The sequence below is a fragment of the Ascidiella aspersa genome, chromosome 4 (genome assembly GCF_963924565.1).
Source record: "Ascidiella aspersa chromosome 4, kaAscAspe10.2, whole genome shotgun sequence".
Taxonomy (NCBI): Eukaryota; Metazoa; Chordata; class Ascidiacea; order Phlebobranchia; family Ascidiidae; genus Ascidiella; species Ascidiella aspersa.
Window position 1 is genome coordinate 9,050,148 of NC_139450.1, and position 18,720 is coordinate 9,068,867.

The window sequence follows — 18,720 nt, forward strand, 5'->3', positions numbered from 1 at the left end:
CCCAAAATACATTTACACTTATACACACCAATCGTTGTCGGGATATTAGGTAGGAAAGGATTTTATTTTAGCAAGTTATGTATTCGTGTCTGAGCGTTTTCTGCGGACACTAACCGATTAAAGTCGGATGTAGCTGCCAATTATCGAAGCTTATCAGTGTGTCGCTATAGTAGTTCTCTTTTTGTCTTACAACGCGTTTGAAAAATTAAAGCAAGTTCCAGGGTGTTACAACACACAGTTTGGAAACCTCTGGACTTCAATAATGTTGAAGATGCTGTTTGCCGTACTTGGCTGTTCAAAATCTGTTTTTCCTTTTAGTTTATTGCAGGATTTGTGTATTTTGGTGTAGCATGTTATACAAAACTTTAGAAACAAAATTATTTTTTGTTTACGTTTAACCTTGCAGATATATATACCTTGCACTTATTCGGCTAACCCGCACTTTATTATCCAGACCAATTTATAGGTGTCTTACATTTTTGTCACAATAGTTCCTCCGAACTTATAACAGTTCATTGATCTCTATGACAGTGTCAGTTACCAGTGTTGTAAATAATATATTTAGAAATGATAGAAAGTCAAGTCATTTTTAAAATACCTTTTAGTCCAAGCCAAGTCCTTATAAAATACAGCACGCTAATTTCAAGTCAAGTTACTAACATATAAATAAAACGTATTATTATGGATAAAATCATACCAATTTTGAGCAATAACTTAAAAAAAAAATAACGAAACAAAAAAGCAAATAATCAACATATATAGCAAACGAATAGTTTAACGTAAAAAATTGAGATAAATGACACATTTTTATAAAAAAAATTTGTTGAACAAAAATACTTAATTTTACTCCGAGTCATTTGACTCAATGGCATAAGTCCTATGTTAGGTAAAGTCAAATCATTTGAAACCAATGACATATATGGGAGCATTTAAGTTAAACCATTAACTGACGTCATTACAACACTTCCAATTACCCTCTGCTCGCCGTTTGCGTCAAGTGTATAGCTCCGGCTTGTACCATTTTGGCTGATCGAAATCTTGTAGCTACTGACCCTTGTTTGGATACATGCCTTCCATGAGTTTATCCTTGTCACAGTTCTTGCTGTTGGGAAACTAACCTGGATACGTTCGTCTGATGGGTCCCTGCAATTTACCTCTCCACGTAAAAGCAAGCTGTTTAGGTACCGTACGAGGGGTTTTCATAAGTAATTTAAAACTACACCCGGATATTAACATACTCTTTCAATGTTTTTTAGCATTTTTTTATGCAAAATTATGTAACGATTTGTTTACATGCTTTCAATTTTAATAATATTAGCCTAAAAATATAACATCGCACAGTTAACTCCCAGCCAAAGAACTAGGCCTACGTTCGTAATACAATTGTCCGATACTAGATTTTTTATTTCGATACTCAATATGTCGATGACTAGGGTCATTTATCCAAATGCTCGACGAACTGATGTCGACTGTGCATTTCTTGATTGCAAAGTCTTATTTAAACATACGTCCCTTGAATAACCGAAATTAAACTACTTTTGCCACTTTCTAAATCCATGTTTTGCCAAAAGGTAACTTCATTTTAACGTTCCCTTGGGACAACTACTGGAAATAAATACTCAAAGAAGGCCATAATTGAAAAGACCACCCACAAAAATAAACGCAAAAATACATTTAAAAAAAGTCATCAGTTGCGCAAGTCAAGTCATGTTCTTGTCATAAAAATAAACTGTTAAAGTATTATACATTTTAAACTCGTTGCCTACGATTATGAAAAATAACTTAACCGAACATTAAGAAAAACGCAACAGCAAGCAATTTGTTTGATGTACATAAAATTGTATAAATAGCTCATTTTTCCAAACTAATTAAGTCAAGTGACCCAAATGACTTGCCTGACATGTTTTCAGTCTTCACACATGGGCATGAGATCGTAATTCTAAATAGTTTTACCTACATTAAAAGTTAACGTGATATATGTTTTTTATGTACATCGCAAGAATCTTTTAATGACTACCACCTTATCCTAAAAAAGAGAAGTGTTGCCTTGGGGACTTATCAACATACGTTGGTTGGTCGAACGGTCATCCGCAATTTTGCCTATAGCCTAGGCTAGGTAATAAACCAAAAACTTTGGGCAATGTTTACTGGTTAGAAACGATTAGGCGGCGTACAATCGGAGATGTTTGGTGACATAATAACTGGTCCCCGAATCGATAGCGGTGCCAACTCGTCCGATCACCATGTTTGCAAACGCTCTTTTTAATGACTACTAAAGTGGTAATAAAACAGTTTTGCTGAACATTATGTTTGCGCTAATGATGGCTGTTTTGTCGAACTAAAACTATATTAGACTTGAATAAAAGCACAGCGATTGTACAGTTTTATTCAAGCTTTTGCTGTTGAAACGAACAAAACGTATTAGGTTGTAATCATTATAGGTTTACCAAAAATAGGTCCCATCTTCATCTGCCATTTTGCACATCTGCACCTATCTCGGTAACTTTTTAAACGAAGCGGGTTAAAATAACATGACAAATACCAGTAAAATTGTTTAACCATCTATAGCCAAAAAACACACACGGAGGATTTTTAACTATTTATTAAACAACGTTATATACAAAACCAACAAAAAATAGCAGCGGGCGTGTAGAAAAAAAGGCAGTGGCTTTTCAGCAGCACGATTCTGTAATCTGACAAGAACCAGCGTTCCATGACAATCGATTTACAGGCCTGGGTTGCAAAAATGGAATGAATTTTTTCAATGATTGAAACACTATACGAAATCAGAACAGAAATATTTTTTAGGCACAACAAGACTATTAGCGTCTCTTTTCATGGTTTGGCAACAGGCACAATGTAAGGAGGCATCTAAATTCACGTGCGAACTTAAAGTTGTAAATATTTTTTCGCCACAAGAAGAATATTAGCGACCCTTTTCATGGTTTGCCAACAGGCACGCCGTTAAGCGGCATCTAAATTCACGAGAGAATACATTGAATACATTAAATACATTAACTGAAATGACAAGCTCGTATCGAAACATCTTAATCAAGATGATGTCGATCTACTCGACCTTTTTGGCTTTGCAATCATTATCGAACTCCAAGCTGTTGTGTTACTTTAAAAGAAACGAGGAACTTTGCCAAAAACACAGCAACAGACGTTTGGCTCAGCACAGGCGGATGACGTCACCGGTTCGTACCAGGTACTCGTCGTCCTGAAGTGAGCGCAGTGTTTCGTCGAACATTGCCTGTGTGATGATCTGGTCGGTCTGGCCGCGCCACCGGTCCAGCAGAAGCCGACAGCGGATGGTCGGGCCGCCCTTGGCGCCGCCTTGCGACCCACGACCCTTGTCCTGCTCGATTAGCTGCTTGAGGGCGCCCTTAAGCTCGTCCTGGCGCTTGCGAGCTGTGGCGCTCATGCCTAGATAACAAAAAAAACGCGAAATATTAATAATTTGAGAAAATTACACCATATGTTTCTTTTATAGCGGATTTTGGTAAGGTTAAATTTGTGGTTGATGTGTCTGAGAGCAACCGAGTGCATTAACTTAATGGGAAACATTGGGGGCACACAATACTCATTCCTTTTTGGGAGACGTTTTGTTGCTGTGTTTGCGTGTGCGCTAATGATAGACGAGATATTTTTTGGTTCGCTGTCTTTTTAGTTTTCTCGTGTTTTTGTGAGTTTGTTCGGAGCGGTCATTGCTATTAAACGCACAAAGTTAAAGTTCTTTCTTATTCAGAATAAATAGCCTTTTTGCATATGGTTTTCGAGAAAAGGACCGTTGCCTGACAATTCGTTGTATATAATTAAATGTAATTCTTGTTCAAATTTTAGTTTAATTGGTTTCCAAAGAATTTGGCCATTTTATTCGAACTTAAGAAAACTAAAATAATCTAATTCTAAAATAATTTAAAAAAAAACAACTCAAAAGCTCTTATTCTAATCTAAATTCAAAAAGCCAAAATAAACGTAATTGTTTCAGCCTGCTTACCGGTGGTCAAAATCGAGATGTCGACGATGCCAGTGCGCGGGTCGGTCGCCGACTGCTTCAAAGCCTCGCGGTAAAGTCTCAGTGCTTCGCGCACGTCGGCACGTTCCACCTTTAGCGAGAGACGCGTCTTGGCGTGCGCCTCGGCCAGACGAATAAGGGATTCCAGCTGACGAGGGTAGGCGGTCACGCCCCCGCCGCGCCCACTGCCACCGCCCTTGCGCATCTCCACGTACGCCTGTGTGGTAAAGGTTTTATTTTTTGGTCGGTTGGTTGGTAGGTTGAAATTTGTGTATAAGCCGAAAATATGTCTCAACGTTTCTAAGGACGGAATGATCAGTTAATTGCGTGATGGCTGTCCACACCAAAATTTAAGTTATCACTTTGATTATAAAAGTGTCTTTACGTGGTGCAAACAAAAAATAAACCAACATTTATGGTAATTAGTTTGGTGTAAACGAAGTATAACACCAGAAGCGCGATTTATATCTATTGATATGTTGCCTGGTTGAGCTAACTATATTCATGCCCAATGCCCATTGTCTAATAAACTAGAAACTAAATGTAACCTCGAAAAAGGACTATTTTGTAGTTGCGTTTATTAAAACTTGACAATACAAGATTTTGTTCAAAAAAAAAAAAGGTTTTGTTACTTATTTTTCTCTTTTTAATTATGTGGCCCGAAAAAAAAACATTTTTTTTGGACACATGTTGCTTTTGTCCGAATTATTTTATTTTTTTTTTTTGCCCAGGTTCTAAGGGGTGGTTTTTAGGGGGGCAAAACTGTCATTTTTTGTTAATTTTGGTTTTGAGCACTTTTCAGAGATAAAAGAAAGTAATAAAAATCCGATATATTTTCATTTTTTTTCTTATCAGCCCACAGTGTGGCGGCTTAAAATTGCTCAACTTCTATTTTCCAGGAGAAATTAATTGTTAAACAGAAACCTATCAAGGTAAACAACCTGTCGTCCAAACAAACACAAAATTACCTGAACAAGTTCCTGACCAGCCTCTTCGGTCAGTCGCGGCTTGATGGTCACCCTGGCGTAGGCGAGGTAATCCTTGAGCAACTCAGAGTCGAGAACGTCCATCTCAACTTCCTGGGCCGACCGGTGGTACAGCGACACCAGGTGACTGGCCAGGCGCCGGTCGTAGGCCTCGTCCTGAAATGTGTGAAAAAGATGAAGCGTTGGCTTATTGGCGTATGCAGTTCAATGGCTATTAAAAGTGAATGATGTTGATATGCTTTTTTCTGTTGGCTTATTTGAATTTCTCATAGTTTGGGAAAAATAAGGGGGGGGGGGGTACTATTGTAGAATCCAATACCATTGGCAGCACATTTTTGCTGCCTGTCTTTAGCTGCTCTATTGACCTTGTTATTATCATGATCAGAAATACCATGCACTTTATTAACTTTTTGAAATAGGCAATTGACATCGTCGCTTAAATATTTTAATTTGAAATCCCTTTGCGTAATTTTTCCACGTCAAGGCAACAGAACGCGAAACGAAACAGTTGAAGGAATCGAAAGAGGCCTGTAACTATTCCAGGCCACAAAAAGAAGTCCAACGCGGTATGTATGTTACAAAAAAAGTGAAAACCATGTCTGGGCCACAAAATATAAGCCAGAAGTAGATTCCGATTCACAAAAGTTGCCCAAACCACCTAAAGGGACCCGGAACCATTACAGACCACAAATATACGCCCAAATCGGTATAGGTTACAAAAGAAATGGGCAAAACATGTCTGGGTCACAAAAACAAGCCGAAACTAGAATCCGATTCCTAAAATTTCCCAAACCAGTCTCCCAACCCACAAAAAGTTGGTTCACAAACATTCCCACGACTCACTAAAACGCACCTGCGGGTCGAGCATAAGAAAGATGAGGTCGAAGCGCGACATGAGCGTGTGCGGCAGCATGATGTTCTCGACGATGGTCTTGCGCGGGTTCCACTGCGACTCGCACGGGTTGGCGGCGGCCAGCACCGAAGTACGAGCGTTCAGCTGGCAGATGATGCCCGCCTTGGCGATCGAGAGCGTCTGCTGCTCCATGACCTCGTGCAAAATCGACCTTTAGGCGGAAAACGGGGATGGATAGAGTGTTTAACGAATAAACACCAAAATGACACCCTGGATATAGTTTTCGGTGGAAATTTTTTTGACACTTTAGGACTTTATGGCACGGAGAAGAGATTAACCGGTATTTCATTTACAGACAATAGATTTTTTTGCACAGAAGCCGATATTTTTTTCATCAGGTGTGGATTGAAATAAGAAGGCCTAGAAGGATTTTAGACCTCGGTAAAGAAGAGAAATTCTGGTGCTCAAGTGGATGTTCCTTAGTCGACTTTAACTTTATTTTTTAGGTATTTTAAGACCGATTGCTACATTATAAGCCCTTTATATTATGGATGTTATATATTATAAACAGTTCTGATGAATTATGAAACACATTTCGAATCGACAATCAAACAATAGAGCTTACAATGCACAAACTTAAGCCAAGGTTTAAATTGCTAAAATATACTAATTTAACATATCGACAGATAATGTTTTCAATATGTGAGTTTAAAAAACACAAAGGCTTAACTAACATAAAAATGTGACTGTGGTGCGGCATAAACAAAATTGCCAAATTGGTTCTTTCTTTGGATTGGAATGAAGGAAACAAAGGAAACTAACTCTTACCTGGTGCTGTCGCTCATTTTGTCGAACTCGTCGATGCAGCAAACTCCGTTATCGGAAAGCACAAGTGCGCCCGGCTGCATCATCAGTTGCTTCGTTTCCGCTTCTTTTGTGATGTAGGCTGTCAATCCGACCGCACTGGAACCCTAAATAGAACATATTTTTGAAAAAAAATTGTTTTGTGTTTTAAAAAGTTTAAAAATGTCAATTTCGGGCTATAGGTTTTTTTTGAAATGCTGGTTTAATAAAAATTAACCATTTCAGGTTTTAAACTAAAGCAAAGGATTACAAAATCAACTCTGTGCGGAAGACGAAAAAGGTAAAACTTTAAAGAATACAAAAACGCTGTTTAAAAACACTCTGCCCCATCGAGGGGAGGGTCAGGGTATTTTGTCAAACAGATAAGGGTCTTTTGTCAAGCACCGATCATCGACGCTCACAGCTTTACCTTTCCGTTTGTGTACTGTCCCCTGGGCGCCAGCTTTTCGTGCACATATCGCAACAGCTGGGACTTGCTGGTACCAGGGTCTCCGCACAAAAGCACGTGCATCTCCGACCTGAGGCCACCCTTCACGCCGCCTTTCGGGCCGGTCTTCTTCAGAACTTTCCTCGATCCGCCGAACAACTGGTGGAAATTCAGAGTCAACTGTCTATTAAAATTTAGCGAGAAATCTTCACAAAGTTTCAAATTAGCCTAGTAAAGCAGTCTTCGGGTGATTACAACGAGATTAACCCGAGACAAGGGAGTTCGGCTTCCGACCATAGGGTACTATCCTGTTACACTGGTATTTTGTTCTTTCGAGTGCTTTGGGTCAATGTTTTTCAACCTATAAGGCACCAAAGGTTGTCTTGAGTTTACTTTCCATATACTACTCGAGTCGGGTGAGTTGACTTAATGCATTTAAGTTGACTTAATGCACTTAAGTCACTATTCTAAAATCGTGTTACGTGATTTGGAATTTGGTATAAACTGGCTCGACTTGATTGAAGGTCATTTTGAAATATGATTTAAATTAAAATTAGGCAATTTATTTAAATGACTTAGCCTTACCTAGACTTTAGTCATTTAAAATAACCTGTTAAAAATATTGAACGTTTAATACTCGCTAGCCAAAAAACTACCTTAGTAAAACCAAGATACCCGTAGAAAACGCACAATCATTAAATCAAGTCCAATACCTTAATATTTGTTTTCATTTTGCTCGGCGGCAACAATTTACGGGAAAATCGTGTGTTACGGCTTTCACCTGCAGGAGAATCCCTTTTTTGATGTCGTCGTGCTCGTAGACGCTGGGAGCCACGGCGCGAGCCAAGCGATCGTAAACATCAGGATGTTGCGACAACTCGCGAATCTCCTCAATCCTTTCCTTAGAAAACTGAACCTGAACACGTACAAAATTGTGTTGCGGTTATTTAGTTAAAAACGATACAGATTAAGTTTAAAATAAAATAAAGTTTTAAGCTTAAGATGCGCACGCAGCGAAATGTTTTCTTCCATTAGTTGCGAAGAAATTGCACAGCAAAATATGAAAATTATATATTGAGTCACGATACAGCATAAGAAAATAAATTAAAAGTTTTAACATTAAGATGCACGCAGCGAGATATTGTCCTCAACTGCTGTAATCGCTTCTTATATTGCGGCGGGTAAAAAATTCATAATCCGAAATAAAAAAATAAGCCCGGCAAAGGGTTTTAAAAACAGCCACATCCCAATCTCGATCCTAACCCAGCCTATCATTTTCTACGAAATTAAAAATGATTTAAATCCTTCCTCAAACACGGCGCCCGATAAGAGGGTTGCCGAAATAAAGGAACAGCCACAGCTGATTTCTAACCTGGCAGTCGTCGTCGTCGGCGCTCTCGTACAGCTGCTGGCGCTTGCCTTCCTTCTTCTGGAAATGGAGGACGTCGACGTGCGTCCGATACACCGACTTGACGTTACGCATGCGTGGGTTGGCACGCAACGGCTGCGCCCGATAGACACCCGTGACCACGATGCGATCTCCCGGCTGCACTGCGTCCACCAGGTCGCCGTAGGCGTGAAGGGCCACCGAGTGCGGCGTCTGGCCGGCCGGCATGTCGTCTGGCGCTTCTTGGAGCTTGACCAGTTGCCTGCGCAGAAATGAGAAGGGTTATAAAATTGGAAAAATGGACAGAGCGCAGGTTTCTGTTTGGTATGAGGGTTTTGGTGGGTCGGTGAATGTTAAAGCGCTTTAAAGCAAAAATTTGGCCTATTTTTTGAAGATGTAGCAAGATTTTGACGTGGCTAAAACACATGAGATAGGTTAAGGTTTTAATTTTTGCTTAAATAAAATATATTGCGTCTTTAAAAATGGGATAAAACATGGTAAAAATTTAACAAGGTACTGATTATATTGAAATCATACTACCAGTATTTACCTAAACGCGCAAATCTAACTTAGACTTTATTTTCAGATATTTTAAGTTGAAATCTAAACTTTTAATTCAACAAAAGCGGTCATTATTAGTTACTTATAAAGTTTTAATCGAGTGATCCAATAGTGCACAACCTTACTCTTTAAACTCACCTGTCTGTAAACAGCGATCTGTTGTGAATCAAGGACATCGAGTAGCTGGTTTTGCACTGGGCGCAAACGGTTGGTTCGGCGATGCGACCGCGCTCAATCTCCACAGATACTTCGTGATTGCAAACGTTGCAACGGAAGAAGCCTTCACGCATCTCAGGTATAAGCGACGACAAGCGAATGACCATCCCGCTGATGGTGATCAGCTGGTCGATGTCTTCCGGATTAAGGGATCTCATATTTTTCGTGCGCTCAGCGTTGAATGGCTTCACCTAAACATTTTTTCGACCCAAACAAATCAGTTTCATTAGATTCCACAATTCTACCGATGTTAAACAGTTGTCATAAGAAAAAAAATGCTTAACCAACTGATTTGAATTCTACTATATGTTTGTTTCAGTTGTTACTTTTTTGAAATACAAAAGTCAGTGTGTGATTGCTGATTTATTTAAAGAGCGATTAAGTGCAAATAAGAGATAAAACAATATTTAAGAAAAACATTAAATGAAGGGAATTTTTGTAACAATTTTTACCTGTATTTGGTGAGACAAGGCTATGTCAGGAAATTTAGCAAAAAACATCTCATTAATTGCCATGTCAAAAGTTGGAATGACTTCCTGAAATAAAAAAGGTAACAATCAGTAATCTACTTTTAAAACGAGTCATAAAACTATTTAACGCGGTATTGGTTCTATATATACAGTAAAAACAGCATAATATATAACTTTATTTACAATTTACAAACCTGTGGATAACATATTAGCTGTCGGTACAAATCATTGTCATAGGCTTTTAAATGAGCGCAGTCAACATCAAAATATGGTTCTTCTGTTACACTAATCTCCTCCATTTTTCTCAAGTACACAGGTTCATTGACGTCCATTCCATCGACACCATCTTCATTCTCACCTTCAGGAACAAACCTAGAGATAAAATACAAATGTAAAACTCTGTATAGTTATAGCAATACATTTTCAATAATTTTAAAGCATTTAAGGATAAATCATTTCAAGTAAATGTCAATGAGCCACAAATATGCCTATACAAATAAAATAAACCATCCAAGATGCTAAAGCAGGGTATCCCACAGCCGCCAGTAAAATGTGTTTATTGGTTGAAAATGGCAAAACTTTTAAATTCAAACAAAATGGGCTTAGGCACATAAAAATATTTGTATATTACTAAAAATACTTAAATATATTTTCTAGTTTAACAGAAATTGGACTAAATTGTAGATTATGGTGGCCCATAACACAAAAACCCTGCCTAGGCTTAGACCTGTTTCAACATTTCAATTTGCGAACTAGGTGAGCACAACACGTATCTTTTTAGCAACTTTACATACCACAAACAAGGAAATACAAAATCACAAAAAACATTAGACGGGTTATTACCTATTGATAAAGTTTGAGAATTTGGTTTTGCAGTGACTGACAACCACATCTGTCCCCCAGATAACAAGTTGGCCAGCGGTGTCTGCCGGCATGAGAACTTCCTCATTTTCTTCCGGAATAGGTTCTGGTATGTTAGGACCTGATTGGTCCGAGTTCAGGTTAACTGTTCGCACACGGCTACTGCTTCCCAAATCTGGTCGCTGGCGAACCTAGAAAAAAAACAAGTAAAGGATCTAAATTTACTCCTAAATTTTACGAAGCTATTTAAAAGATTAAAGGTCAATAAGCTACACACCCCTTTCAACAAATAACTTTGTATAGCATATTGTAGTTAAAATCTTTTTTTAAACAATCAAACATAATATTTGACATTTAATAGTTTGAATATTCAATATAACAGACCAATCCTTTTTACAGACAGCTGGTTTTAAAGCACTGTATCAAAAAGATTGACTGGTAAAAAAGCTTATCAAACCTAAAACTTACCGGTGTTTGTGCACCTCTTGGAGTTTTACTAGGAGTAAGGCCTGAGCCACCAGGAGTCCTGGCACTTCCAGGTGTGCCATAAAACAATGGGGAGCTTAGGTCGATTTCACTGACATTCGCCGGAGTTTGCGGGGCCAGGATGGAGTCTGATGTGGCATCAAGCAAGCCTGTTTGATTGGCAGGAGTCGGTGGCATCATGGCGAGGTCACTGCTCGTATCCATGTCGTTACTTTGACGGCTTCTGCCACGACGGCGTCCAGGTGAAGACATAATTGGTTGTACTTAAACCTTACACCGCAAAAAACTAAAGCACAAATGAAAGTGATGTTTAAATGGGGAAAAACAACTATATATAAATTTATACAAAAAATAAAGACAGCAACACACAGAGTTCCTATTTGTTGAAAAGGAATTCTGTTTGACAATAGTTGACAAGATTTGTTATAACCTTTGTCGGTTAGGCAGTAAAGTACAAAAATATAACACTTAAGTACAAACTAAGAACAGTTCGCAACAACCTCTTCCATATAAAGAGAAAGCTGATCGCTAATTTTGTCTACATCATGCAACAGCAGCTTTTCGGTTTCCCGAAGCTTCTCCATTTTTTCATTGTGGTTTGAAATAATTTTCTCCTTCAGTGCTTTAGCACTTTCAATCTCTTTGATGCGACTTTTAATTTGAGTATTTTTGCTCTCTACCTTCGCAGAGAGGCCTGTTAGTTCACCTTCTAGTTCCAAAAGATGTTGCTTGGCTGACTTAATCTGTTTTTCTCCCCGCAGTTTTAATCGACGGATTTGGTCTTTATTGGTTGCTATCTGCTGTGACAAGTTTTCGTTTTCCTTTCGCAGCTTAGCCATTGACAAAGACCTTGTTTCTGTCTCAAATTTTATCTTCATTAAATTATCCTTTGTCAGTTGAATGTGTTCAATTGAAGAGCAGTATTCCTTTCGTAGCTGAATGTCATGTTGCCCACGTTCAACGGTTTGTTTCAGACGATCGATTTTTCTTTCAATTTCTCTGTGAAGCTCTTTGTTTTTGACAAAATTTTCCTTGGCAGTTTCTTTCTTTTGCAAAAGGACTTTTCGCTTTTCCAGCTGCTTGCCAGGACTGCTAACCACTTGATCCTGTAGGTTCTGCTTCTCTGTTAAGTACTTACTTAAATCTTCGTTGGCTGCAGTGAGCTCTTCATTGCACTTTGAAAGTTCCATTTTTGCGGCAGCCTTGTCCTGTTCCTTAAGCTTTTGCTCGTCCAAGATCTTTTGGAACTTACCCTTGCAAACATTCAGTTCCACAAGCTGATCAGCAAAGAGCGTTTCGTGTCGTCGCAAATAGTCATTAACATCTCTCAGTGAGTTTTCGAGTTTGCTGTTCTCGTCAAGCAGGTCCTGTCGCTTCTGGAGAATTTCCACAGACTTGCTATTACAGGTCTCCCACTCGGTCATAAAAAAGTCCCAGGAGCGAATGTAGTTGATAATGATGTTGAGGAAGTGATGGATTCTCTTCCATTTGGGATAAATCAGGTCGCGTCTTTCCATCCTGAGTTGAGGCACAGACCTGTTGAGCAAGAAAGGGACATTGATTGTCATCATTGTGGTCGGACCATACAGCTCCGGATTTACAAGCTCCCCAATAAGCAATGCCTGGCCCAGATTTTCTGTCTCAATACCCAGTTTCTGTAATATGCTTGTGCACAATTGAAGGACCAGAGCACTGCTTGGAGCTTTTAGCTGCTCAACAGTCACATGACAAATCGAGTCACCAAGAAGCCCACTCTGTATGGCTTGATTTATGTCGGGTTCTTCCAGCAGGGGTGCCTCATAGGTTAACTCTTTATCGCTGTACATTATTGCTATTTGACTGTAATTCCTTGAAAATAGGAATCAAGACAAATAAATAGGTTAATAGTTTTAAAGTTTTAACTGCACCCCCAAAGCACATTGTGAAAGTAACATTGCTTGAAAAAAGTTATACACAAATCCCCAAATGTAAAAAATACGAAAAAAGCTATGTATGCCACAATATAGAACTTTTCAGGGAGAACATTTCATTTGCAGATGAACTTAATGTAAAACAAAACAAAAATGCATTTTAACAGCTCAACAAGTTTTAAACAGATTTTTTTTAGAAACAAATGTCAATTACCCTTTACAACCATGCAAAAAACTCAAAATCATGGAGAGAAATGCAACCGACAAAAAACTACAAATTAGGGAAATATTCGTGCTACCAATAAATAAGACTTTTTTTGGGAGAAATTAAAGTAATTAAAAAAAATACGACCAAAAGTTTTCTGCATATATATAAATTGAAAGCTATTTTTTTGTCACAAGCAAAACATCTTCATGGCACAGTTTATGACTCAGGCCAACATGCTGTCCATGATATTTTGCACTCTGTCCCCAAATTTGGCCGTATTTAAAGTTAGCCACTAATGTTCTGTGAATGGAGTGGCATGCATGTTCCACAGTGCTGCCAGACCTCAAAATAAGCCCATCTTCAAAGTCGGGTTTCTTTCCTGGTTTTTTAGTGTAGACAGTGATCAGGGCAAGGTACTTCCACATTACATCTTTAAAGTAGTCAAGGTTGAGGAGCATGTTGCAGCTGATCACAACACAGTGTGGTTGTCGAGCGATCCTATCTACTTCCTCAATGGAAATTTGATCGATCTTGTTGTAAACGTAGATGCAAGGCATGTACTTGCGGTTTCCAACAATGACATCAATGAGTTCCTCTACAGTGTAGTCATCTCGAAAAACAAGGTCTGCATTGAAGATCTTATACTCATGCAGGATGAGGTTTATCATCCGTTCAGAAATTTTAGTCAGGGGGCATGTGGCAGTTATCGAGATGCCACCACCTTTCTTTTCCTTGTAGTAAATATTTGGCCGTTTCTTGTTCAAACGGATGCCCACAGCTTCCAATTCCTTTGTTAAGAGTTCTTTCTGCACATCGCCCTTCAGTGCATCAAGCATCATCACCACCATGTCAGCAGTTCGTCCGACAGCGATCACCTGCCTTCCTCTTCCTTTTCCAGCAGCGGCTCCCTCTATAATCCCGGGCAAATCTAGAAGCTGGATATTTGCGCCATTGTGTTGGATAACTCCAGGGATGCAGGTTAAGGTTGTAAATTCATAGGATGCTGTAACACTGGTGGTTGAGGTCAGGGTGGAGAGCAGAGTCGATTTGCCAACAGATGGAAAGCCGATAAGTGCCACCCGGGCATCTCCAGATTTCATGACATCAAATCCTTCCCCTTTCGCCGATGTTGTCTTTGAACCCTCCAAAAGCTGAGCTCTGTATCTTGCAAGTTTGGCCTTTAGCAAACCCAAATGATACTCGGTGGCTTTGTTTTTCTGGGTCCTTGCAATCTCCTTTTCCACCTCAGAAATTTTTTCAAGAATCCCCATTTTAATTGTTCCCTTATTCAATATCAAAGAGCAGACAACCTAATTGAAATATCTGTAATATAATGAACTTGTTTTTAAACTTATGTTGATGATTTAATCAAAAGCAAAGACACAAATGACAAATAGCATAAAAATAAACAAATGACAATATCAGTAAAATAATTTTCATAGGAACTCCAAATCAATTACAATGCAACTTCATTCATCAAATTTAAATAAAACCATAATTATCTGACAAATGATGTGCCTAGTGGAAGCTCATTCTACTTAAAACAATTTTAGTACAATGTCAAAAACAGACTGTGCATTCCATACCACAGTGTGGGAACAAATGTTGAAATGATATAATTTTAGCTTAACCAAGAAATTCTGTACGCCAAAAGCAAACATAATGAATTACATACTTGGGGATTGTATAGTGGTAAAAAAATCACAAGAGCGCAAAAACAGATGAAAATAGATCAAAATTGGTCAATGGAAGTGACAATAATCTTATATATTTTTCTTAAAAGGTGGAATCATCTCTTTAAAGCAAACTTATATAACATTTGGGTATAGACTAAATAGAAAAAGTACCTGGTTGGTCAACCATTAAAAATAGCAAAAACAAGACTGCAATAAATGGTGCACAGCATTTTTTAACTACATACAATAACACACTTTATAAGATATCTTTCAAATTAAAGAATCTTTCTTATGTAAATAGTGCAAAACAAATAATTCTGAATTGCACATCAGGTAATTAGTTTTATTACTGTTTAAAGCATAGAGAGCTTAAAAATGCAATTTGCCATATTTGTAGATTGATGTATATTATATGTCTAAGAGTTTTACAAATAAAAAAAATCCAAAACAATTTTTGTTAAATGAAATGAACAAAGAATTTTGTTAAACATAGAAGATTAAACAAAAAAATATTTTAGTTGTGCATGGACAAACCTATTTTTAAAAATTTAACTGCAATATTTTTTGTTTTAAAATTTTCTTATTACACAAAGAATGTTGACCATAAAAGTATAATTCCAATTAATTAGTTATTACTAAATCACAATTACTTTATAAAACACTTTTTGGTCTGATTTGATAAACAAAGCTATTTGTTTGTGATAATTTTTATAACTCTGATTTCTTCTTCTTCTGTTTTTTCTTGCCAGAAGTGGATTTTTTTGTGTTTTTCTTTTTACTTGGATGACCTTTGCCGTTGTAGTCTTTACCCTCTATCGTAACAGATTCGCATCTTTCTTGTTGAATTAAAAAGTCTTTGATCTCGTATGCATAGGAACCGTCGTTTATTTTAATGAGGACGCGATTTGCACTGACGACAAACCTGGTCAACTCAATGTTGGCGTTGAACAGCATAGATTGCCAGAGTGATGTGATTTCTTCAGTTTCCTTCTCCGTTGGATCTCCTGACACAGTAACAAACATCATGAGTGTTTTATGCCTCTTTGACATCTTTAGCATGCCTTCAGGATCGCTAGGGTCGATTTTTGACATGTCAATCGGCTCAGCCTTTCGTAAATGTTCCGGCAAGTCTTCGTCTTCCACTTCGCCTTCCTCCGTCCACTGTTCATCGAGTTTGTAAATGTCAACGTCGGAAAAGTCTTTTGGATCCTTTCGTTTCTTTGCAGCAACCAGGACAGTAACAGTTAAAAGTAGGAATAATTTTGTGATTTGCATCCTTATCCTATCAACAGTTATATAGTGTACATAGGGTGTGTCTACAAACAATAACCAATTGGTATTTTGGCTTAATTGTAAGAGAAATTACACAAGATAAGGGCGCTGGTCTAGAATCCTTCCACAACAACATTATTTGGGTTAGGGTGCGGGTTAGCGTTTAGGTAAGTTACGCAATATTATTAAATAATAATGCTTTGCTCACCCTCACCCTAATAGTGTGAGTTGCTTTGATAATTGTTTCAGCCCCATGGTAGGATTCTAGGCCAGTCATATAGGCCTTAGAAAGTTCACATGGCGATGGCATCACAGAGACATGTAACTACAATAATTTCACAAATTATACAGATTAACATTTTGCATGTTTCACTCTTTGTCAAAATTGTTTGTAACAACCAATCCAGCATATTTGTTTTTTAATTATATGTAATACGAATTTAGGTTTAGGAAGACAGATTAGATAAATACTTTCTCCATTTTTCACTAACCATACGGCTACGCTGATCTGTTGCTTATATAGCATTGCTGCTTTATAGTCTGAACAAGTGCGCCAGATCGTTTTTACCTAACCATGCAGTGGAAAGTTAGGACGAGTTCGATACAGTTTTCTGGGTTATATATATACGCTAAATACCTGTTTGCAATATTTTACTTGTTAGCGTTAGCGAGATAACGTTTATTACAGGAACAGGGTACGTCAACTGAATTGGATAACTTAGTTCTCAACTTCATTGTTTTTACGACTTAGCTCAGCTAAACGCTGACGTTTTGATGCGATTCAGTATTTTACTACCACATGCTGGCATTCGTAATTTCACTAATAACGACACATAGTTACTGCAAAAATATTACAAACTTTGCACTGAATAAAAATAACTAGGACTAAAATATTAGTAATTTGAGCTATACTAGGCAAATTATAATAATTGTGAATATTATTGTGGTATTCAGCAAATCAATTTTATTATGTCGTATACTGTACGATTCGCTCATCTTGCTTAAGACAAAATTCAGTTTCGCGCCAATCGTCCGTGTTTGCCGCGAAACCCATACACGTGACAATTTTTAACCAATACTTGCAATGATAAAGACCTACATGTATTACAATCAAGGAGTCGAACCGTTTGATTTTTCCGGTTCAGGTTCGGTTCGGGTTCAAGGATTTTTTCGGAATCCGGTTCAGAGGGATTTAAAAGTTCCGGTTCAGCTCCGGTTCAACCATCGTTATTTTAAAACCGGTTCATAAAGTTCCGGTTCAGATACAATATAATTTGCGTTAAATCTCAAAATGTGGGTCGATAAATGTAGAGAATAATCTTTGAATTGTAAGTCGTTTAATCTAAGTTACGTGACAAAAAACAGTATAAAAAATAAACGATTTTTTCATTCAATATTCATATTTTTTCATAAAATTTCGAACATGGCGTAACTTGACTCTGTAAAATAGAAGTTGTGACGTCATACAGGAGCGAACCGCTTTTATTTACAGGTTCGGGTTCGGTTAAGCTTCAGGTACTTTCAAATTGTTCGGTTCAGTTCCGGTTCGGCTCCTTACAATCTTATAAAATCCGGTTCAGGTTCGGTTACGGTTCGGAAAAAATTGACCCAAAACCGGGTCATAACGTTCCGGTTCGTCTCCGGTTCGACTCCCTGATTACAATCCCAGTATCACTAATAAACGGCTCACATAAGTCAAAAGAACCGTAACAGCAGTTTTGTTGCGATATATTAAAATTTATTTTGTTGTTTGATAGTAATACTGCATAGCGACGGCAATTTTTTATAATAGTATTTAACAAATATGCTTGGTTTAGACCTGCAACCCTTAAACTATGTGCCATTAAGTGGTTCTCGAGTGTGCCGTGAACCGTTCTATAGGCTAACTTTGGAAAACAATCCACTTTTATGTCAAAGGGATGTTTAAGTCAGTAAGGGGCGATTTGTCAAGTTATGAGTAACATTATATTGTTATGTAAATAGTCTTCCGCATTTTTGTTTCTTAGTGCAAGCAAGAAAGGCTTTACACTGGTCTTGACTTTTGCCTCCATAAATTTAAAATCGGTAAGCTTGCCCTTCAAAGTTCAAACTATACACTGAATTTCAATATATTTGATTTCGTAATTATGTTTTAATAAACTTGCCAGTGTTTATCAAGTTTTTTGCGGTAACCCGAGTGCTAAACGTAAATATAACAGTGATGCGATCTAGTTCTCGTAAAGCAAAAGAAAAATAGCGTACCGGTACAAATTTTGAATTTAATTATGAACCATCTTTTCGTATTTTTTCAACAGCTTTCTGAAATTTAAAGAAATCCTGCTCTGGATCGATCTTGTAAATCTAACAATATGAACTACTGCAGTAGGCGACCCACCAAATTATATAGCAGGTCAATTTTGGGTCACGACCTATAGGTTGAAAAACACTGCTCATACCCACTGACTCAGTTAAAAATGGGATTGATATTTGAGGTACAACTCTGGCAAAAGACTCCCAATAAGAGAAGGGAAGACTGCCAATAAGAG

At 37.9% G+C, this 18,720-nt stretch overlaps 4 protein-coding genes across 4 annotated transcripts; all 4 read right to left on the reverse strand.

The window, feature by feature from the left end:
- Window positions 1-3,004: 3,004 nt before the first annotated feature.
- Window positions 3,005-11,416, reverse strand: LOC146147036 (DNA replication licensing factor mcm4-A-like). Its single transcript, XM_083388561.1, has 13 exons — window positions 11,112-11,416; window positions 10,626-10,834; window positions 9,977-10,154; window positions 9,765-9,848; window positions 9,235-9,503; window positions 8,521-8,797; window positions 7,930-8,064; window positions 7,131-7,307; window positions 6,686-6,828; window positions 5,858-6,068; window positions 4,987-5,160; window positions 4,001-4,235; window positions 3,005-3,426 (listed from the first exon to the last, which is right to left on the reverse strand). Exons 1-13 carry the CDS (start codon window positions 11,379-11,381, stop codon window positions 3,173-3,175), a joined length of 2,616 nt encoding a protein of 871 aa, XP_083244687.1. The 5' UTR covers window positions 11,382-11,416; the 3' UTR covers window positions 3,005-3,172.
- On the reverse strand, window positions 11,416-12,968 carry LOC146147037 (uncharacterized). The gene has a single exon (XM_083388562.1). It carries the CDS (start codon window positions 12,953-12,955, stop codon window positions 11,609-11,611), a length of 1,347 nt encoding a protein of 448 aa, XP_083244688.1. The 5' UTR covers window positions 12,956-12,968; the 3' UTR covers window positions 11,416-11,608.
- Window positions 12,969-13,302: 334 nt separating this feature from the next.
- Window positions 13,303-14,565, reverse strand: LOC146147038 (developmentally-regulated GTP-binding protein 2-like). The gene has a single exon (XM_083386506.1). It carries the CDS (start codon window positions 14,516-14,518, stop codon window positions 13,424-13,426), a length of 1,095 nt encoding a protein of 364 aa, XP_083242632.1. The 5' UTR covers window positions 14,519-14,565; the 3' UTR covers window positions 13,303-13,423.
- Window positions 14,566-14,569: 4 nt separating this feature from the next.
- Window positions 14,570-16,234, reverse strand: LOC146147039 (LRP chaperone MESD-like). Its single transcript, XM_083386507.1, has one exon. It carries the CDS (start codon window positions 16,196-16,198, stop codon window positions 15,632-15,634), a length of 567 nt encoding a protein of 188 aa, XP_083242633.1. The 5' UTR covers window positions 16,199-16,234; the 3' UTR covers window positions 14,570-15,631.
- Window positions 16,235-18,720: the final 2,486 nt, after the last annotated feature.

Bases quoted from the DNA above. Each gene is read 5' to 3' on its own strand.
- LOC146147036 (XM_083388561.1), bottom strand. From the start codon at position 11,381: ATGTCTTCACCTGGACGCCGTCGTGGCAGAAGCCGTCAAAGTAACGAC. The intron at 7,308-7,929 runs GTGAAAGCCGTA...AATTTCCACCAG, and splicing joins AAAAAGGGATTCTCCTGCAG to TTGTTCGGCGGATCGAGGAA. The intron at 6,829-7,130 runs GTAAAGCTGTGA...TGTTCTATTTAG, and splicing joins GACAGTACACAAACGGAAAG to GGTTCCAGTGCGGTCGGATT.
- LOC146147037 (XM_083388562.1), bottom strand. From the start codon at position 12,955: ATGTACAGCGATAAAGAGTTAACCTATGAGGCACCCCTGCTGGAAGAA.
- LOC146147038 (XM_083386506.1), bottom strand. From the start codon at position 14,518: ATGGGGATTCTTGAAAAAATTTCTGAGGTGGAAAAGGAGATTGCAAGG.
- LOC146147039 (XM_083386507.1), bottom strand. From the start codon at position 16,198: ATGCAAATCACAAAATTATTCCTACTTTTAACTGTTACTGTCCTGGTT.